General features: G+C 41.6%; 1 protein-coding gene across 1 annotated transcript in view; it reads left to right on the top strand.

Moving 5' to 3' along the window:
• The window catches only part of prx (periaxin), a 28,680-nt gene extending 5,905 nt beyond the window's left edge, over positions 1-22,775 (top strand). Inside the window, exons 2-10 of the mRNA XM_088301342.1 lie at positions 2,120-2,175; positions 3,057-3,164; positions 4,433-4,558; positions 4,859-5,027; positions 6,004-6,197; positions 6,818-7,047; positions 7,413-8,489; positions 8,535-20,020; positions 21,369-22,775. Of these exons, the coding sequence (XP_088157468.1) occupies positions 2,120-2,175; positions 3,057-3,164; positions 4,433-4,558; positions 4,859-5,027; positions 6,004-6,197; positions 6,818-7,047; positions 7,413-8,489; positions 8,535-20,020; positions 21,369-21,619 (13,697 nt within the window). The 3' untranslated portion in view covers positions 21,620-22,775. The remainder of the gene's footprint in view (positions 1-2,119; positions 2,176-3,056; positions 3,165-4,432; positions 4,559-4,858; positions 5,028-6,003; positions 6,198-6,817; positions 7,048-7,412; positions 8,490-8,534; positions 20,021-21,368) is intronic.
• Positions 22,776-22,850: the final 75 nt, after the last annotated feature.

Below are 22,850 nucleotides of genomic sequence, written 5' to 3'. Positions count from 1 at the left end.
TTTACATGGAGCCACTTCCTGCTCAGATATGGGCTGATCTGATTTGTGGACCACCAGAACTAGAGCTGGCGTTGCACACTTGATCCTGACGATGATGCTTTTGTCTGCACTTGGTATCTCATAAGTCCAACAGGAAGTCAGATGACGTGTTTTGTGTCAAAGTTGGCCGGTACCAAAGTACTTGTACAAATAGTGTACTGAAGGTATCTGTACTTAACAGATTGTTCTGATGACTTGAATTTCATTGGCTATATTTGAAACCGGGTATCTATACTTTCTATTCTTTTGACAGAAAAAGGCCTCTTACTATTTTCAACATCTGCTGAGATTGATTGAGATCTTGAGCTCGTACAAGGTGTAAAGGATATTTGACATCCATGGCCGATTTAAGAATTGTTTGAAGTTCTTTCCTCCAGAAATGAGTCATAGTAAGTGTGTTGTATTTTAAAATCTAGACAAGTAAAGTATTTTTTTTGTTGGTTTATTTTTATCATTAGCTAATTTAGCATTTTTTTGTTAATCAGAAGATGAGCAGAGCTATGGGAATGTGTTGTTTTGATGGTATAAAAGCCTGAGTCAACACAAGCGAGAGAGCATTTTCTTTGGTCTCAGTTCAAGCCATCTGTAAATTATTTAAAAAATAAATAAAATTATTTGGTGTGGATTTGTTGTTGTTGTTGTTATTGTTGAGCCATGTAATTAAAATGGGAGTTACATATAGCTGTCAGGATATTTTGGGCTAAAGTACATCTCAGTCTGTACTTTTTTAATTTTATTTAAGTGCAGGAGAGATATGTGTATGTTCATGCACATGTGTGTGCGTGCGTGCCTCAAAATGCTGCTCATCGCCTCTTAACTGGAGGATGTAAGACAGATTTGGATTCTATCCTACCTCCACTGTTTGCCTGTGCATTTTAGAATTAATTCTAATGTTGTTTTATTTGATTTTAAAGCTCTATATAAGGGTTCTAAAATTCACAGCTCTGCGACCATTTGTAGGATATTTAGTTTTTTTTTTAATATTACATCAAAGTTTAATGTTAGTGTGGCCCCAACTGTCATTGCCCTGGGCATTTTGTGTGCATTATTGTTCCTGGGCACAGCGGAATATAGACATGTCTTGGATGAATAGAGAAAGTTGTGGTGCTCAAGACATCAGAAGTCATTACTCAGTTGGACATGTTGGGGAGTATGCAAAGCACCAGGGAGATGTGAGACAGGACCGGTCCACCAATCTTGTTCATGTTCTAAAGAACCGTTATTATTAGAACTGTTACTATGATTTTGTATTTCAACTCGGCATGAGAATCTTCACCTCTTTTAGTGTTTTACATTGTTTTTTAATCATTTTATATTTAAATTGTTTCTTATCTTATGTTTGATTCTTGTCTGTGTACAGCACTTTTTTTCTCACTGTAGTTGTTCTTAAAGTTCTTTACAAATGGAGTTGAGTTGAGTTAAGTTGAGTGTGTGTAGAACCTGACATCCCAGCCCCTCAACATTTTAGGAATGGCTTGGCTTGCAGTCACTGCGGACCTTCAGCTATTTCATGTGATCACTTTTTAAGGACCTCTCGTTGGCTATGATTGTGCATGCACCTGTGAGTTTGTGTGCGTGCGTGTGTGCAGGCATTCGTGCGTGTGGAATGGCGAGCCCGTTAGGGGCGTGTAGGTGGGTGTCCGGTGTCCAGCGGATCACAAGATGACATAACTAACATTCTGTGGCGCTCACTTTAAGAGTGAGCGACCCTTGCTGCAATAAACGTCCAAACCCAAATAAGTCACCAGGTGCGTCATCCACTTAACAAACGCCTTCCTTTTCACTCCAATCAAGAAAAAAATGCATTGTAATTAAGTTCACAGATGATATTGTTCACACCATCTCCAAGTCTATTTGAACTCTGTTGCTCATCAAAACAGCAGCACCAAGCGTAGCACAAAAACCAATAGCACTCCAGTGCACTCTGATAAGTGCTCACCATTTTGTGTGTGCCCAAGATTATTTGGACAGCTAAGCTTGATTATTTTATTAACACCACTTTCACATGGCAACTGTTGCGATACACCACCAATGTGGTTTAATATGCTTCCATGATGCGTTTTGTTGTTCCCCCTTCCAGACTCTGACAGAGAAGACGACGACGGCCATGTTTACAGCGCCAGCAGAGATCACGGCGTAAGCAAAATGCGGACATTGCAAAAATCACATCAATTAGAGTTTACTACTCAGGTCAATTTTTGTTTCTCTATTTTTTATTTTTTTTTGCAGCCTCTGTAGTTCAAAGTAAGTCACTGCTGATGCGCATTGCTTGCATTAACAAAGTGGCTAAAAACAATGAGGAGCTGGTTAACAAAAGCATAGTCAGTGCTCAGAACAAAGTTTGTTTGCTGTATTTAAAGTGGAAGTCAAGTCAAAAATGTTCTTTGCAATAACGTGCTCTATGTGTCCCAACTAGTCTAAACACAGTATTGCGGTAATGCGACATTGGTGGAATAAGAATTAAGCAGATTTTTCATTCACCTCAGGGCGCAGCCATTTTGGCATTCTACTGCCATCTGCTTTATTCTTTTTCCACCAACGCAATAATAATCAAAAAACCTTGTTTGGACTTGTGTGGGCTCGTAGAACAAATTGCTAAAAAGAAAATTCATGTCTTGATTTCCAATTCATAGCAATTTTTCCAACCCATCCAAGTGACTTTTTTTTCCATAAAGGCGAAAAGTGACTTGAATTCCGACGAAGAAACAGACAACGAGCAGAATTATTTTCAGACTCTTTTGCGTCTGACAAAGAAAGGACCCGATGAAATGTCGTATCTCCCATCCTTAGTGACAAGATGACAACAGTGAGACTCAAACAAAAATTATGACGACTGGATAGAATTGCTATAATACTCATTGCATCCATTCAACTAAACAGTCACACTCTGAGGTACACCATCCAGTGAAGGTCCAAACAAGCATTCTATTCTGCCTCAACAATGAGATTAATGCTCCCTTTTGATTGACACACATTCTAATATGTGCGTCCCATCACAGTGTTGTTTCTCTGCACAGGTGAAAGATAAGAAGCGTTCTCCACCCTCCAGCAGATCTCCAGCCCGCCCACAACGCAACTTTCACCACAGCGCCTCCGCAGAGGAACACGAGAGTCCCGAACGAGTGGTGAGACCCAAATACGACGTAGCATACCCCATTTATCAACACTCCATAAATACTCTATAGACAAATAGGCTATCTATGGTCACATATGCTATACAGACAAAAATGTAGGGGACAGTGTGGAGTTGCTTTCTCCTTTAAACAGCTTCTATTTTTCTGGGAAGACTTGATACCATTGATCAATTAAAAAAAGTGTCTGCAGAGACTTTCATTGGCTGCCACTGATGAGCCCAGTCGGCAGCACAGCCCCGGCTCGCTCACTACACTATTGTGGACCACAATGGTCGGGCCACATAAACAGCTTTTCAATTGTGCAGAGTCAGCAGAGATGTCAGCAGTCTTTACACGAGGGCATCAACAACAAACAATGAGGCTCATCTTTCATGAATTAGAGTAGAAACAGAAATGGAACTTCTGGCTGCTTGTTACAGTATAAGCTAGACACTTGAAATGTCACTTTCATACACACAAATGAATATTAACAAATTGAATGTAAATAGCATAGAGCTGAATGCATTATGCCAAATGACAAGAGCTAAAGACACATTTTTTTACCGCATTTTAAACGGGTTCAATAATTGGAATTGAAAAAAAAAACATGGGCGTATTTTCTTAAGTCAAAAATTTCTGAAGATATATATATATTTAAAAAAAGATATTTTTGCAAAGTTCTAAACTTTTCAAAAATGAATATTTCTGAAGGAAGTTGTATATTTCCAGAGAAAGAAAAATTTTTATTTTCCCAAAGTTTCGTATTCCCCGAAATTTCTAAAAAAATGTGTATTTTAGAAAGTCACGTATATTTCAGAAAATGTCATACACTGTATATTTCCAAAGATTGAAAATATCCCCCAATATTATTATTATCATATTTTCTGGAGGAAAAAATAACATTTCAGGGGTAAAAGGCAAAGTTGTAAATTTCTGCATAATTGTATATATCTGGGAAATTTTTTTTTTTAAGTTTACATTTCCTGAAAGTTACATATTACCTAAGAAAAGTGTTATAAAAGTTGTATATTTCCCTAATAAGTCATACATTTTGAGGATAAAACTGCATATTTGTCAAAAATTTGTGTATGTCCAAAACAAACTAAAATATTTCTGAAAAATGTAACATAGTTGGGAAAAGTTACCATAGTATAGATTAAAAAGTAAAACAAATAAAGTAGTACAATTCCGTAAATTTCCCAAAAAGTTGTATGTTTTTAAAAACAATAATACTGTATATTTCCAAAAATTTCCAAAAAAAGCATTTGTGTCTTGTACAGGAGCAGAAGGAGAAGCTCCATGCAGAGTTGAAAAAAGTGCTGAGTCAGAAGAGAAGTCACCTTAGAGCATCCACCTGCCGACTGGCCCAACCGGAGATGGACCCGGAACCTTCTAACGAGCAGACAGTATGACCCCTTTGCATCAATTCGACAACGATCGGGATTGAACAAGAAACACTCAAGTCATCTCCGAAAAATGCAAAACATGCAGTAGACTAAGAATTTTGAAAATGCGAATGTAGGCTAAAGACAAACAAGCATTCACACTTACATTCGTATGTCTGGATAATTTTAGAGCAAAACTGAGCAATGTTTGGGGGTCAAGGCAGACATGCTAGCCACTTGTACATGATGTCTTTATGCTTATTTGATTTGACTTCACAATAGTGACAGTGCAGACTGAAAAACTTTACATTTGTGTTTGAGGACCAAACCACGGTGGAAGCCACCGATCCACCGGTGGAGATCATGGTGGAGACGGAGGCGGAGGCTGGAGCTAGTGGCTACAGCGTGACCGGCGGTGGAGAGCGAGGCATATTCATCAAAGACGTCCTCAAGGACTCGCCGGCCGCCAAACATCTCAGCCTGCAGCAAGGTGCCTGCATGCTAGCCTACTGCCCCCCACTACACTCCACACTCACTATTTGCAGCGGTTAGGGAACAAGACCTGCTGGTCTTTAAGCCAAAACTAAATGCCTTACAAATTATTTGGCTTGGAAAAAAAATACACAGGAAATGCAAGGATTTTGGGTATGTCGCCACTTGGAAAACAGTAAAAATACCTATAATGCCCACCCTGACCACCACCCCAGTCTTCCTCACAAGGGTCGCAGGCGTACTGGAGCTTATTCCAGCCATTTACGTGGAGTAGGCAGGGTACCTCTTTGGTCTGATTGTCAGTCAATCGCTGGGCACACAAAGACGACCAACCACTCACGCTCAATCTCACACCTAAGGCCAATTCAGAGTGTTCTATTAAACTGCCATGCCTGTCTTTTGAAGGTGTGAGGAAACCGGAGTACCCAGAGAAAACCCCCGCAGGCACGTGGAGAACATGCAAACTCCACACAGAATCAAATCCTGCACCTTTGTACTGTACCACCATGCTGCCGAGAAACAAAGTGTTTTTTAGAGAGAAACAAAAAAGTAATTCATTTCTATTTAAGTTCTCCCCGTGCATGCATGGGTTTTCTCCAGGTACTCCGATTTCCTCCTACGTTCCAAAACATGCTCAGTAGGTTAATGGAACACAATAACAATTATCCCTAAGTGTGATAGTGAGTGTGAATCATTTGTTGTCAATCTGTGCTCCGCTATTGGCTGGCAATCAGTTCAGGGTGTACGCCACCTACTGCCCAAAGACAGCTGGGATTGGCTCCCAACACACCTGCAACCCTGAAGATAAGTGGCTTGGATAATGGATGGATGCATAGAGTTATTTTTTTTTTAAAAAAAGACTATTTCTTCAAACTTCTGCACTGCAGCAATCATTCAATCAATTAAAAAACGGATTAGAGTAATATTCTGAGAGTTCAAAATAGTACTTGCTGACAGACTTTTATCCACATCAGGTGACCAGCTGCTAAGCGCTAAAGTCTACTTTGACAACGTGCGCTATGAAGACGCTCTGAAGATCCTCCAGTGTGCCGAGCCCTACAAAGTCAGCTTCCTGGTCAAGAGGACAGTCCAGGGGGAGGAGGTCTGCGTGCGGCCACGCCTCCCCAGTGTGGACATCAAAGGTCCTAAAGCCAAGATGGCCAAAATGGTATTCAAAAATGTTCATTTGTCCAACCTTTACTGGGTGTCTGGCTTGCTAAAACTCACCTTATTATTGGCCAATCACAATCACACCATGCTTGAAGCTGAGATTTCCACTTTGAATGGAGGAACTGTGTAATTGTTTGTTATTTAGCCCATATTTTAACTATAAAAATGTGTGACCCAATCGAGCATTCTAAGAGTGAAGGTTGACAATTTAGAATTAGATTAGCATGTTTACAGTGGCTTGAACAGCGATGAGCAAGTAGTTAGCATGCTGGGTGTCTAGCTTATGAATGTTTTTGTTAGACCCTTTTACGGATGCTTTCAAATAAGTAGTGCTACTTTAAAAGTTGCACTGTGAGTGAAACAACTTTATTTCCCACACTCCCACACTCCTGAATATTACTAAAATGAAACCAAACAAATACAAATAAAGGTTTGGTGACCCCATCTCAATATGCAGTACATGACGCTAATTTATCGCTTAGATTAACATGAGTCCCTTCCAGTGTGTCCAGTCCACTATCGTACTAAGATCATAGCAACTGTTCAGAGACATTTTCTTAAGTCGATTTGCTTTGCACATTAAGACAAAGGGTAGCTGACCTTGTCATATGTTTTCAGAGCGTGAAGGCCATCAAGCCATTCAAGGCAAAGAAGAAGAGAGGTGGTCGCTTTGGTCTGAAGAGGCTGAAGGAGAAGCGACGCGAAGAGCTGGTGATCGAGGGAACGCCGCCTCGGCTGGAGATGAGCGATGTGGATGTGGAATTTTGCCTCCCCAAGTTTAAACACAGGCAGAGCGGCCAACTGAAGACAGAAGGGGGTGCTGCAGCGAAGGCAAAGAGGAAAATCAGGTTGGTCAAGGTGTACTTCTACATATATGGATTGTATTTACTGTTCTCTTTGAATATTTATAGTGTATATCTAATTAGTCTCTCTCTCTCTCTCTCTCACTCTCTCTCTCGCTGTCTCTCTAACATCGTCACGTCGGAAGTAGGGCTGCCACACACATGTATTTTGGTAGTCACTATTGTTTTAAACTCCACACTCACATGACATACATTGAAATATACTGCAAACATTGTTTTATTACATTAGCGGAAATAGACTCCCCCACCCATTTTTCGCAGAATACTGTGTAAGACAGACAGTACAGAGAGCTTTGTTAACAGGAGAGTTGAAACATTTCCAACACTTTTTACATTGTTTCATGTGGCAGGTTTCCTCGGATGAAGACAAAAAGTCAGAGTGGAGGAAAAGAGGACAGTGGAGGACTGGAAGCAAAGGTAAAGGTCTCCTCAGCTGAAATTCCCGCAGCCAAAGTGAAAGCCAAAGGCAAAGCCCCCAAGTTTGGAATCAGCTTTCCCAAGAGTAAGGATGTCAAGTCTGGATCTGTGGAACTGAAGAAGCCGGATGTAAACATTCCATCACCATCTTTAGAGTTCAGTTTGCCTGCTGGGAAAGGTGTAGATGTGGAGACCGGGGGAGCGTCATTGAATTGCCCGAATGTGGAGTTTGCCGTCTCCTCCACCAAAGCTGACGCATCTTTGCCTGCTGAGAAGGGACAGGTGGAAGTTAAAGCTCCCAAAGTTGACTTAAGAGGAGACGTTGCCGAAGTTACAACAGGAAAAGTTGACGTTGAAACAGGCAAAGGTGATGGAAAACTCAAAATGCCAAAGTTGAAACTTCCAAAAGTGAAACTGTCACGTCATTTGGATGAGATTGATGATGACAAAATGAAGGTGAAAGGAGAAGGAGAAATCAGCGTTCCAACAGTGGAAATAAAAGGAGGAAGTGGTATTGTTCTCCCTGAAGTACACGTCACCAAAGGAGGCATATCAGGAAACGTTCCATCCATGCCTTCGGTTGACATCTCTTTGCCCAAAGTCAAAGGTACATCAAACATGGATGTGAAGACAACAATTAAAAAGCCTGGAATTTACTTCTCTGTGCCAGACGTGGACCACCAAATTCGGAGAATTCCTGACGAGGTGGAGGGCACTTTTAAAGGACCCGAAATTACCATGCCCACACTTGATATCTCTTTACCAAAGGTGGGATTGTCTGATATGGATGTTGATGGAGCAGAAAGTGGAGGAAAATTCTGTCTGCCTTCTGCTGAGGTTGGAGTAGACATGAGCCATTACATTGGTGGAAATGGGAAGTTCACACTACCTAATTTCAATATATCTCAATCACAAGAAGTTCATCTGAAAGGACCAGATGTTGAAGGAGAATTCAAGTTGCCCAGTGTGGAGGTGACACTTAACAAAGGCAAAGATGTGAACGTCGATATGCCCGATAGTACCATTTCTTTACGAAAGATCAGTCTTTCAGAGAGTAATGTCAAGTTAAAAGGTCCGGACCTCAAGGGAGGGAAAATGGAAATGCCAAACATTGGGGTCTCACTTCCCAAAGGAAAATTTGAAGGTGGCGTTGACCTTGAAACCCCTGATGTCAAAGGAGGAAAGTTCAAAATGCCAACTTTGGATGTTTCTTTACCAAAAGTTAATCTGCCAGAGGGTGGTATTAAACTAAAAGGTCCAGAACTGAAAGGAAGGAAGATGGACATGCCCGATATCGATGTCACACTTCCAAAAGGAACATTCGAAGGTGATGTTGAGCTTCAAGGCCCTGATGTCAAAGGAGGAAAGTTCAAAATGCCGTCATTGGATGTTTCTTTACCAAAGGTCAACCTTCCAGAGGGTGGTGTCAAACTGAAAGGTCCAGAACTCAAGGGAGGGAAGATGGAAATGCCGGATATCGATGTCTCACTTCCAAAAGGAAAATTTGAAGGTGGCGTTGACCTTGAAACCCCTGATGTCAAAGGAGGAAAGTTCAAAATGCCGTTATTGGATGTTTCTTTACCAAAAGTCAACCTTCCAGAGGGTGGTGTCAAACTGAAAGGTCCAGAACTCAAGGGAGGGAAGATGAAAATTCCAGACGTCGATGTCACACTTCCCAAAGTTGAGGGAGATTTTGACATTGAATGCCCTGAAGTCAAAGGAGGAAAATTAAAAATGCCGACACTGGATGTTTCTTTACCAAAAGTCGATCCAGAGGGTGGTGTCAAACTGAAAGGACCAGAACTCAAGGGAGGGAGGATGGAAATGCCGGACATAGATGTCTCACTTCCCAAAGGAAAATTTGAAGGTGACATTGCGCTTCAAGGCCCTGATGTCAAAGGAGGAAAGTTCAAAATGCCACCATTAGATGTTTCTTTACCAAAAGTCAATCTTCCAGAAGGTGGTATTAAACTAAAAGGCCCAGAAATGAAAGGAAGGAAGATGGAAATGCCCGACATCGATGTCTCACGTCCAAAAGGAAAATTTGAAGGTGGCGTTGACCTTGAAACCCCTGATGTCAAAGGAGGAAAGTTCAAAATGCCGTTATTGGATGTTTCTTTACCAAAAGTCAACCTTCCAGAGGGTGGTGTCAAACTGAAAGGTCCAGAACTCAAGGGAGGGAAGATGAAAATTCCAGACGTCGATGTCACACTTCCCAAAGTTGAGGGAGATTTTGACATTGAATGCCCTGAAGTCAAAGGAGGAAAATTAAAAATGCCGACACTGGATGTTTCTTTACCAAAAGTCGATCCAGAGGGTGGTGTCAAACTGAAAGGACCAGAACTCAAGGGAGGGAGGATGGAAATGCCGGACATAGATGTCTCACTTCCCAAAGGAAAATTTGAAGGTGACATTGCGCTTCAAGGCCCTGATGTCAAAGGAGGAAAGTTCAAAATGCCACCATTAGATGTTTCTTTACCAAAAGTCAATCTTCCAGAAGGTGGTATTAAACTAAAAGGCCCAGAAATGAAAGGAAGGAAGATGGAAATGCCCGACATCGATGTCTCACGTCCAAAAGGAAAATTTGAAGGTGGCGTTGACCTTGAAACCCCTGATGTCAAAGGAGGAAAGTTCAAAATGCCGTTATTGGATGTTTCTTTACCAAAAGTCAACCTTCCAGAGGGTGGTGTCAAACTGAAAGGTCCAGAACTCAAGGGAGGGAAGATGAAAATTCCAGACGTCGATGTCACACTTCCCAAAGTTGAGGGAGATTTTGACATTGAATGCCCTGAAGTCAAAGGAGGAAAATTAAAAATGCCGACACTGGATGTTTCTTTACCAAAAGTCGATCCAGAGGGTGGTGTCAAACTGAAAGGACCAGAACTCAAGGGAGGGAGGATGGAAATGCCGGACATAGATGTCTCACTTCCCAAAGGAAAATTTGAAGGTGACATTGCGCTTCAAGGCCCTGATGTCAAAGGAGGAAAGTTCAAAATGCCACCATTAGATGTTTCTTTACCAAAAGTCAATCTTCCAGAAGGTGGTATTAAACTAAAAGGCCCAGAAATGAAAGGAAGGAAGATGGAAATGCCCGACATCGATGTCTCACGTCCAAAAGGAAAATTTGAAGGTGGCGTTGACCTTGAAACCCCTGATGTCAAAGGAGGAAAGTTCAAAATGCCAACATTAGATGTTTCTTTACCAAAAGTCAATATTCCAGAAGGTGGTATTAAACTAAAAGGCCCAGAAATGAAAGGAAGGAAGATGGAAATGCCCGACATCAATGTCTCACGTCCAAAAGGAAAATTTGAAGGTGATGTTGAGCTTCAAGGCCCTGATGTCAAAGGAGGAAAGTTCAAAATGCGGTCATTGGATGTTTCTTTACCAAAAGTCAACCTTCCAGAGGGTGGTGTCAAACTGAAAGGTCCAGAACTCAAGGGAGGGAAGATTGAAATTCCAGACATCAATGTCTCACTTCCCAAAGGAAAATTTGAAGGTGATGTTGAGCTTCAAGGCCCTGATGTCAAAGGAGGAAAGTTTAAAATGCCAACATTGGATGTTTCTTTACCAAAAGTTAATCTTCCTGAGGGTGGTGTAAAAATAAAAGGTCCAAAACTGAAAGGAAGGAAGATGGAAATGCCAGACATTGATGTCTCACTTCCCAAAGGAAAATTTGAAGGTGATGTTGAGCTTCAAGGCCCTGATGTCAAAGGAGGGAAATTCAAAATGCAGACATTGGATGTTTCTTTACCCACAGTCAATCTTCCAGAGGGTGGTGTCAAACTAAAAGGTCCAGAACTGAAAGGAAGGAAGATGGAAATGCCCGACATAGATGTCTCAATTCCAAAAGGAAAATTTGAAGGTGGAGTTGACCTTCAAACCCCCGATGTCAAAGGAAGAAAGTTCAAAATGCCAACATTGGATGTTTCTTTACCAAAAGTTAATCTTCCAGAGGGACGTGTCAAACTGAAAGGTCCAGAGCTCAAGGCAGGAAGGATGGAAATGCCGGATATCGATGTCTCATTTCCAAAAGGAAAATTTGAAGGTGGAGTTGACCTACAAACCCCTCAAGCCAAAGGAGGAAAATTCAAATTGCCGACATTGGATGTTTCTTTACCAGAAGTCAATCTTCCAGAGGGTGGTGTCAAACTGAAAGGTCCAGAACTCAAGGGAGGAAAGATGGACATTCCAGACGTCAATGTCACACTTCCCAAATTTGAAGGTGGTGTTGAGCTTCAAGGCCCTGATGTCAAAGGAGGAAAGTTCAAAATGCCGTCATTGGATGTTTCTTTAACAAAAGTCAATCTTCCTGAGGGTGGTGTCAAAATAAAAGGTCCAGAACTGAAAGGAAGGAAGATGGAAATGCCAGATATCGATGTCTCACTTCCAAAAGGAAAATTTGAAAGTGACGTTGAGCTTCAAGGCCCTGATGTCAAAGGAGGAAAGTTCAAAATGCCGTCATTGGATGTTTCTTTAACAAAAGTCAATCTTCCTGAGGGTGGTGTCAAAATAAAAGGTCCAGAACTGAAAGGAAGGAAGATGGAAATGCCAGATATCGATGTCTCACTTCCAAAAGGAAAATTTGAAAGTGACGTTGAGCTTCAAGGCCCTGATGTCAAAGGAGGAAAGTTCAAAATGCCGTCATTGGATGCTTCTTTACCAAAGTTTCATCTTCCTGAGGGTGGCGTCAAACTGAAAGGTCCAGAATTCAAGGGAGGGAGGATGGAAATGCCGGATATCAATGTCTCACTTCCCAAAGGAAAATTTGAAGGTGGTGTTGACCTTGAAACCACTGATGTCAAAGGAGGAAAGTTCAAAATGCCGTCATTGGATGCTTCTTTACCAAAGTTTCATCTTCCTGAGAGTGGTGTCAAAATAAAAGGTCCAGAACTGAAAGGAAGGAAGATGGAAATGCCAGACATCAATATCTCACTTCCCAAAGGAAAATTAGAAGGTGACGTTGAGCTTGAAGGCTCTGATGTCAAAGGAGGAAAGTTCAAAATGCCAACATTGGACATTTCTTTACCAAAAGTCAATATTCCAGAAGGTGGTATTAAATTAAAAGGTCCAGAACTGAAAGGAAGGAAGATGGAAATGCCCGACATCGATGTCTCACTTCCAAAAGGAAAATTTGAAGGTGGTGTTGACCTTGAAACCCCTGATGTCAAAGGAGGAAAGTTCAAAATGCCGTTATTGGATGTTTCTTTACCAAAAGTCAACCTTCCAGAGAGTGGTGTCAAACTGAAAGGTCCAGAACTCAAGGGAGAAAAGATGGAAATTCCAGACGTCGATGTCACACTTCCCAAAGTTGAAGGAGACATTGAATGCCCCGAAGTCAAAGGAGGAAAATTCAAAATGCCGACATTGGATGTTTCTTTACCAAAAGTCAATCTTCCAGAGGGCGGTGTCAAACTGAAAGGTCCAGAACTCAAGGGAGGGAAGATGGAAATGCCGGATATCGATGTCTCACTTCCAAAAGGAAAATTTGAAGGTGGCGTTGACCTTGAAACCCCTGATGTCAAAGGAGGAAAGTTCAAAATGCCGTTATTGGATGTTTCTTTACCAAAAGTCAACCTTCCAGAGGGTGGTGTCAAACTGAAAGGTCCAGAACTCAAGGGAGGAAAGATGGAAATTCCAAACGTCGATGTCACACTTCCCAAAGTTGAAGGAGACATTGAATGCCCTGAAGTCAAAGGAGGAAAATTCAAAATGCCGACATTGGATGTTTCTTTACCAAAAGTCAATCTTCCAGAGGGCGGTGTCAAACTAAAAGGTCCAGAACTGAAAGGAAGGAAGATAGAAATGCCAGACATCGATGTCTCACTTCCCAAAGGAAAATTAGAAGGTGACATTGAGCTTGAAGGCCCTAATGTCAAAGGAGGAAAGTTCAAAATGCCAACATTGGACATTTCTTTACCAAAAGTCAATCTTCCAGAGGGTGGTGTAAAACTGAAAGGTCTAGAACTCAAGGCAGGGAGGATGGAAATGCCAGATATCGATGTCTCACTTCCAGAAGGAAAATTTGAAGGTGATGTTGAGCTTCAAGGCCCTGATGTCAAAGGAGGAAAGTTCAAAATGCCATCATTGGATGTTTCTTTACCAAAAGTCAACCTTCCAGAGGGTGGTGTGAAACTGAAAGGTCCAGAACTCAAGGCAGGGAGGATGGAAATGCCGGATATCGATGTCTCACTTCCCAAAGGAAAATTTGAAGGTGGCGTTGACCTTGAAACCCCTGATGTCAAAGGAGGAAAGTTCAAAATGCCAACATTGGATGTTTCTTTACCAAAAGTCAATATTCCAGAAGGTGGTATTAAACTAAAAGGTCCAGAACTGAAAGGAAGGAAGATGGAAATGCCCGACATCGATGTCTCACTTCAAAAAGGAAAATTTGGAGGTGGAGTTGACCTTCAAACCCCTGATCTCAAAGGGGGGAAGTTCAAAATGCCAACCTCGGATGTTTCTTTACCAAAAGCCCATCTTCCTGAGAGTGGTGTCAAAATAAAAGGTCCAGAACTGAAAGGAAGGAAGATGGAAATGCCAGACATCAATATCTCACTTCCCAAAGGAAAATTAGAAGGTGACGTTGAGCTTGAAGGCTCTGATGTCAAAGGAGGAAAGTTCAAAATGCCAACATTGGACATTTCTTTACCAAAAGTCAATATTCCAGAAGGTGGTATTAAACTAAAAGGTCCAGAACTGAAAGGAAGGAAGATGGAAATGCCCGACATCGATGTCTCACTTCCAAAAGGAAAATTTGAAGGTGGTGTTGACCTTGAAACCCCTGATGTCAAAGGAGGAAAGTTCAAAATGCCGTTATTGGATGTTTCTTTACCAAAAGTCAACCTTCCAGAGAGTGGTGTCAAACTGAAAGGTCCAGAACTCAAGGGAGAAAAGATGGAAATTCCAGACGTCGATGTCACACTTCCCAAAGTTGAAGGAGACATTGAATGCCCCGAAGTCAAAGGAGGAAAATTCAAAATGCCGACATTGGATGTTTCTTTACCAAAAGTCAATCTTCCAGAGGGCGGTGTCAAACTGAAAGGTCCAGAACTCAAGGGAGGGAAGATGGAAATGCCGGATATCGATGTCTCACTTCCAAAAGGAAAATTTGAAGGTGGCGTTGACCTTGAACCCCCTGATGTCAAAGGAGGAAAGTTCAAAATGCCGTTATTGGATGTTTCTTTACCAAAAGTCAACCTTCCAGAGGGTGGTGTCAAACTGAAAGGTCCAGAACTCAAGGGAGGAAAGATGGAAATTCCAAACGTCGATGTCACACTTCCCAAAGTTGAAGGAGACATTGAATGCCCCGAAGTCAAAGGAGGAAAATTCAAAATGCCGACATTGGATGTTTCTTTAACAAAAGTCAATCTTCCAGAGGGCGGTGTCAAACTAAAAGGTCCAGAACTGAAAGGAAGGAAGATAGAAATGCCAGACATCGATGTCTCACTTCCCAAAGGAAAATTAGAAGGTGACATTGAGCTTGAAGGCCCTAATGTCAAAGGAGGAAAGTTCAAAATGCCAACATTGGACATTTCTTTACCAAAAGTCAATCTTCCAGAGGGTGGTGTCAAACTGAAAGGTCCAGAACTCAAGGCAGGGAGGATGGAAATGCCGGATAACGATGTCTCACTTCCAGAAGGAAAATTTGAAGGTGATGTTGAGCTTCAAGGCCCTGATGTCAAAGGAGGAAAGTTCAAAATGCCATCATTGGATGTTTCTTTACCAAAAGTCAACCTTCCAGAGGGTGGTGTCAAACTGAAAGGTCCAGAACTCAAGGCAGGGAGGATGGAAATGCCGGATATCGATGTCTCAATTCCAAAAGGAAAATTTGAAGGTGGCGTTGACCTTGAAACCCCTGATGTCAAAGGAGGAAAGTTCAAAATGCCAACATTGGATGTTTCTTTACCAAAAGTCAATATTCCAGAAGGTGGTATTAAACTAAAAGGTCCAGAACTGAAAGGAAGGAAGATGGAAATGCCCGACATCAATGTCTCACTTCCAAAAGGAACATTTGAAGGTGATGTTGAGCTTCAAGGCCCTGATGTCAAAGGAGGAAAGTTCAAAATGCCGTCATTGGATGTTTCTTTACCAAAAGTCAACCTTCCAGAGGGTGGTGTCAAACTGAAAGGTCCAGAACTCAAGGGAGGGAAGATGGAAATTCCAGACGTCGATGTCACACTTCCCAAATTTGAAGGGGATGTTGCGTTCCAAGGTCCTGATGTCAAAGGAGGAAAGTTCAAAATGCCGTCATTGGATGTTTCTTTACCAAAAGTCAACCTTCCAGAGGGTGGTGTCAAACTGAAAGGTCCAGAACTCAAGGGAGGGAAGATGGAAATGCCAGATGTCAATGTCTCACTTCCCAAAGGAAAATTTGAAGGTGGCATTGACCTTGAAACGCCTAATGTCAAAGGACGAAATTTAAAAATGCCCACATTGGATATTTCTTTACCAAAAGTCAATCTTCCAGAGGGTGGTCTTAAACTAAAACGTCCAGACATGAAAGGTAGCAAGATGGAAATGCCAGACATTGATGTTTCACTTCCCAAAGGAAAATTTGAAGGTGACATTGAGCTTGAAGGCCCTGATGTCAAAGGAGGAAAGTTCAAAATGCCCACATTGGATATTTCTTTACCAAAAGTCAATATTCCAGAGGGTGGGGTCAAACTAAAAGCTCCAGAACTTAAAGGAAATATGGGAATTCCAGAAAGTGATGTTTCACTTCCAAAAGTTGAGGGAGATTTTGACATTGAAGGCCCTGATGTCAAAGGAGGAAGGTTTACAATGCCAAAATGGGATGTTTCTTTACCAAAAGCCAATATTTTAGAGGATGGTGCTAAACTAAAAGGGCCAGAATTTGAGGGGACAAAGATTGAAATGCCAGACTTAGATATTTCATTCCCGAAAGGAAAAGCAGAAGGAAAAACAGGAATTGAAGGACATGTTGGCAAGACTGGAAAGTTTCACATGCCCTCGGTTGATCTTTCTCTTCCTAAAATGAAAACAAAAGGTCTAGAGATCAATATTGAAGCACCTGAATTTAAAGGTGGAAAGGACACCACTCCAAATGTGGTTTCCCTTCCGAAAGTGGAAGGTGAGCTGGATCTTGAAGGGCCTGATATCAAAGGAGCGAAGTTCAAAATGCCCACATTGGATGTTTCTTTACCAAAAGCCAATCTACCAGAGGGTGGTATTAAACTAAAAGGTTCAGAAATGAAAGGAAGGAAGGTGGAATTTCCAGTCATCGATCTCTCACTTCCAAAAGGAAAGGTAGATGCAGGTGCTGGTCTGGAAGGCCCTGACATAAAAGGAGGAAAGTATAAAATGCCAACATTGGATGTTTCTTTACCCAAAGTCAGTCTTCCAGAAGGTGGTGTCAAACTGGAAGGCCCAGAATTTGATGGGCAAAAGATTGAGATGCCAGACATAGGTATTTCATTCCCTAAAGGAAAAGCGGAAGGAAAAATAGGAATAGAAGGGCCTGTTAGCAAGGGAGGAAAGTTTCACATACCCTCTGTTGATCTTTCTCTTCCCAAAATTAAAACACAAGGTCCAGAGATCAAGATTGAAGTTCCTGAATTTGAAGGTGGAAAACTCACCACCCCAACTGTGGATGTTTATCTTCCAAAAGTTGAAGGTGACCAGTATCTTGAAGGCCCTGATGTCAAAGGAGGGAAGTTCAAAATGCCAACTTTGGATGTGTCTTTACCAAAAGTCAATCTTCCAGAGGGTGGCGTCAAACTTCAAGGCCCAAAACTCAAGGGAGGAAAGATGGAATTTCCAGACGTCAATGCCACACTTCCCAAAGTTGAGGGATATTTTGACATGGAATGCCCTGAAGTCAAAGGAGGAAAATTCAAAATGCCGACATTGGATGTTTCTTTACCAAAAGTCAGTCTCCCCGAAGGTGGTGTTCAAGTAAAAGGTCCAAACCTTGATGGAAGAAGGGTTGATATTCCAGACATCGATGTCTCACTTCCCAAAGGAAACACTGGAGGAAAAATAGGAATTGAAGGGCATGTTGACAAAGGAGCAAAGTTCCACATGCCCTCTGTTGATATTTACCTTCCTAAAATGAAAACAAAAGGTACAGACATAGACATTGAAGGTCCCGACATTAAAGGAGGAAACATCACCATGCCAACGGTTGATGTTTCACTTCCTAAAACTGAATCTCCAGAAATAGATGTCAGTTTGGAGGGTCCTGATGTAAAAGGTGGCAAAGTTGCAATCCCAGCAATGGCTGGAATGACAGGAGAATGTGCAGGTTCAGGTTCTTTTAAACGTGGGACAGTCAAACTTCCAACTGTTGACATCTCAGCTCCGAAGGTGGATCTTGACTTTGGCCTCACCAAACCAAAAGGTGACGATGTGGAAGTCGCGCTACTGAAAACAGAGGGAAGTCGGCCTTCTTCTGGGGGAAGTTTTGATTTGCCTAATGTTTCTCTCAAAGTCCCCAGTTTTACGCTTCCCAGGTTTGGTGGCAAATCCAAGAGTGGCCATTTGGAGGTGTCGGGACAAAACTCTGAGGGTGAGGTTTCTCTAAGGGAACCATCCGCGGAGTTGGTTCTGGTCGGCAAAGTGAAAAGCAAAAAAGCTATACTGAAAAAACCCTCCTTTGGAATATCCAAAACAGATGCAGATGTGTCAGTGTCTTGTCCTGAAGTAGATGTCAATTTAAAAAAGGGGGGCATTGACATTCCTAAACCAGACACCACTACTGATGTAGAAGAGAGAAGTCGCTTCCATGCACCCGATGTCACTATCAAACTGCCAAAGTTCTCAATGCCAGTATTTGTTTCGAAAGATGGGGATTTGGGAAAGTCAAGTGGTGACCTTGAAGCTAAGGCCAAGGCCAAAATGCCCTCCGTTGAGTTATCACTTCCCGCTACTAAATCACCAGAAATGGAGGTTCTTCTCCCCAAAGCAGAGGTGGACGTATCAGAGTGTGACATCCGAACCTATGAGGGAGACCTGATAATTCCCAAAAAGCCTGTAATTGATGTGAATGTGGCCAAAGTAGACCAGGCTATGGCACTCCCCAAACTAAAACTTGAGTCCAGTTTTGAGAGAGAAGGAATGAAATTCAAGATACCTGAATTGGATTTATCCCTACTGAAAGGAAAAGTTACCAGCATGCCAAAAGGCAAAGCTTTAAAGCCTGAAGCACCGGAAGTTGAACTCACAATGCAGTCAATAGATATGTCCCTTCCCAAGGCACCAGATGCTCACTTAGATGGAGATGGACAAGGTAACTTTAAGACGCCACATGCCAACACTGACCTACCAGAAGCAACAATGCATAAGACAGAAATATCCATCCCCAAAGACAAAGGTGATTTGCATGTAAAGGGAGAGCAAATGGGTCTGAAACTGAAGATGCCAAGACTGGATATCACCGGTCCAAGAGGAGACCTGGAGCTGGACTTGCGACTTCGGAAAGAAGACACCAAGGTGGAAGTAACTGATGCAGAAACCAACAGCAAAGTCAAAAGGCCCAAAGTCAAGGGAACAAAGTTCAATATCGGAATGCCTAAAAAGAAAAATGGTGGCGGTGTAAAAGCTGAGCATGACATTAAGATGACTAAGCCTGAAGTCTCAGGTCTCACAGCCACAATTCACAACGGACACAAAGAGAGAAACAGTAATGTCCAAATGGCAGGTGTTACGTTACCAAGTGCAAGTGTGAAAAGCAAAGAAGGCTCAGCAGAAAGTGACCCCCCGTCATTATCAAGTGCAATCCCCAGGATTCCAGACATAGACTTTGATATCGGCACAGCACAGGATGAGGATGAGGACAAATTAGGCAAGAAGATAAAAATCCCCAAGTTTGGTGTCCCACTCCCCTCCCTGTCCTCCCCAGAAGGAAGAATGGAGATCTGTGGACCGGAGAACAAACATGAAGGCCCTAAAGTAAAGAAAGCAGTTTTTGTTTTAGTAAATCCACCTCAAACCGACGACGTGACTTTAAATACGGGTGACGCCAAGGTGAAGATTCCCAAGTTTCAAACAAAGACCATAGAAACATCTATTAGCACACCTGGAATGTCAGTCCATGCCAGCCCATTCAGGTCAACTGACGTCACACTCATAACAGAAGGTACAAGTTCAAGGATCCGCTTTGAAAAAGATTTGAGTACTCACAAGGACTTGAAAGATGAAGAAGCGGCAGCTGGTGGAAAAGTAAGACTTCCAAAGGTGGAATTCACTTCTCCTTATGGAAAGAAAGCAGCTGGTGACGCCAACTTGGAAATGGCAACCAGACTGGGCAAACCTTCATTGTCAGGGGATAGACAGATAAAACCCACTAAGGTTTCTTTTGAAGGTTTTGTTGAGGAGCCCTCAAAGGAAGTTGTCTCACAGCCCTCTAGAACGGAAAGGCTGGATCAGGACAGCTCAGGATCGCCAGCTGCGTTTACAATGGATTTCAGCTCGACAAGGGTCCAAACCTGGCGGGAGGGAGACACCAAAGGAGACCCCCAGGGAATAGAGGCTCCCCCCTGGTTCAAGGTCCCAAAGTTCACCCTGAAACCTCACACCACAGGTAGGCCTGGTTTCTCACCTTGAAAGCAGTTATTGTCCTGTCTTTTTTGTTTTTTTTGTCAAATAGTACTTGGACCTCGAACAACTATAAATATGTATTTGACGCTTATGTAAAGATACTGTAATGCAGAGGTACTTGCGTACTGATTAATGTGAGGGCCGACCAGCTTGACATACAAATTTACACAAATAACCTCTCAAAATGTAATTATAAATAATTAATGATAGTAATTTATGCGAACACTTTGGACATGGTAATAATTTCTCACAATAATTAGTAAACACGTAAAATGTCAATGTGCAACACTTGTTTCTCAAAATCTCTGCTGAAGTTTTCAAATGATCATGTCTACAATTTTCCAAGAAAATCACAATGTTTCATCACTGGTGAGCTATTTTTAGAGCAGGCCCGCAGGCTACTCATATCGTGCTGGGGCTGCCCGATGCCCATGGGCACCACAGTCTTGACTAAGTTTTGTAAAACATATCTTCCTTAAAAAAAAATAATTAAGAAAAAAATAAAGAAAACTAGCACGGAAACCACAAAATAGCAAGACAAAACTGCAATAGATGAAAGTACAATCACTAATGAAAATCTGCAAAAGAATGAAACCGCAATAACCGAACAGCAAAGACGAGAAGGAACACAGTATTTGCATTTTGACTTTGTGTATAACATAACAACAAATTAAAATCTTCATGTTTTAATGAGTATCTCCAGTGGTACTGTTCTTCCACTTTAGACCCTACCGCCGCCATTGACTTTGTTTTGAAGATGAGCCATGAGCTAATATTCTCACTTTGTTTTAATAACCAAAGGGCGGGGAAATTGATGATTGTGACAACAAATTGCTGCTTAACATGATGTATAGTAGGAGCCCAACTAAAAATAAAGTCCTTTGCAAAATACGTATTGAAAATATTAAAGTATCGATGTATCACAGAGTGAAAATGTCAAAAGGCTAAAAGAAAATCAGTCTTTAAAAAGTAGTGAAGCGACGACATACAGGTCAACATTTTTTCAAAAATTACATTGTCTGAATTTATATTTAGGTGTATCATTAGATGTGTTTGCAAATATATTAAAATTTTAGAGGATTATACTTTGGAGTAGATATAGAGGCCAACTATTAATATAGGAAATTGGAAAATATGTTAAAGAGGAACATCTACTGCATGGGAATTCTCACTCTACTGTACTTGAATTTGTGATCAGTTTCCCTTTTAATAACTGTCCCGTCTTGCTTTGTCTTTCTGCTACAAAGACTAACTTTCCCTTCTGTCTTACATGCTTCTCCTGCTGTTTTCCCTCTTCACCTCCTGTCCCTTTTGGCCTGGTCTCCTGGCAGGCTTCCTGCAGATCACGCCAGAGGGTTCCCCTCAGGCACAGCGGCGAGGAGAGCTAGGAGGCGAGGTCAATATATCGGGCTCCTTCTGCCCGCACTCCTCTGACGTCACTACAAGGGAAGTGACATCCTCAGGGGCAGGAGGCTCAGTTACCGTGGTGACCAAGACCACCAGAACAACGCGGCACTCCACGCCGGCCGAGACGTCAGCAGGTGTTTCGGTGGTAACCACTCATCCACCGTCAGACCTCTGAGGAGCCAGACCCAGACACGCCTTCAAAATTAAAGTCTTTATTTTGGTAAATACAGACACGCCCCAACCAACTTTTTACTTTGTATACTGAAGGGAATTTTTCGTATTTCCAAATGTTCGTAAGTAGGGGAGTGTCTGGATTGATGCGATAAACACTGAGTCAAAAAGCCTTCATTTTTAGCAGAGTAATATATATTTACTTTTTCATGTTTAATTATGCCATGTTTTTTGTTACTGCATCTCCAAGTGTGTTAGTGTAGTTTGAGTTACTTTCAAGAGTTCACACTATGTCCAAGAGGATTTATTGTGAAGTGATTTCATTGTAGTTGTAGTTACATTTGACAGTACGCCAGGGGACAATGTAAATACAAGTTTGTCCCTTGTGCTGGTAGTTTATTCATTAGCATTACACTGTATTCACCAAGATTAGCAACGGGAATGTTTTTGTCCCAGTGGTTTGTGTGTCTTTGAGGCTTCTTTGAGATTGTGGCACATTTTGTATTTTTAGCTTGTCAGTCATGCCGTAAATCTTTTTTTTTTTTTTGCCATCTGTGTGGATCATACCTGTAAACTTCTGACTGGTGGTCAATAATTTAGACCAAAATGCTGGTGATTTAGTTCAGATTTGTATTCTTCATGCATCTCAAGTTAATATCTTGCTATATATTTAAATGATTCTTCGCATGGACACAGTTATCAACTCCTTTGTGTGGGATGAACAGAATAGAATGGAAAGACTGGTCGTCCAGTTAGTGAATATACACCTCAGTCTCATATTAACAACGTAAATATTGTGTCATGTAGAGTACAAGTGACTGTTTATAAATGATCACATTCTGTATAAATAGAAAACTGGTAGAAAAAGCCAGCCCGTCATCACATTTCTTATGAGAGACATTTGAGAATGCATATGCATTCATGTTTTTGACTTCGGTTGCTGTGCCTGTTTTGCAGGTGAAATTTACATTTTATTTGACATTTTTCAAATGCTGGATGAAAAGTATGTGTCTGTACACACTGAGATGTAATGTGTAGAAATGATGACTTTTCTGGTTTGAACGTGTATGTATTTGTATCTTTAGTGCTACAGTTGTCACAATTGCATTGGAGAGATTGTTGGTGAAGATACTACATAAATAAAATAATATATTCACACATTATGAATGTCGAATGCAAGGGTGTTTCGAGTCACCTTGGGGGTACAAGGCAACAGTGACCATGGGGCCGATGAC

The sequence above is a fragment of the Idiotropiscis lumnitzeri genome, chromosome 7 (genome assembly GCF_059441095.1).
Source record: "Idiotropiscis lumnitzeri isolate Australia: NSW breed Sydney's pygmy pipehorse chromosome 7, RoL_Ilum_1.0, whole genome shotgun sequence".
NCBI classification, from domain to species: domain Eukaryota; kingdom Metazoa; phylum Chordata; class Actinopteri; order Syngnathiformes; family Syngnathidae; genus Idiotropiscis; species Idiotropiscis lumnitzeri.
The sequence above is the reverse complement of the archived record's forward strand: the minus strand, read 5'-3'. Positions and strand labels throughout refer to the sequence as shown.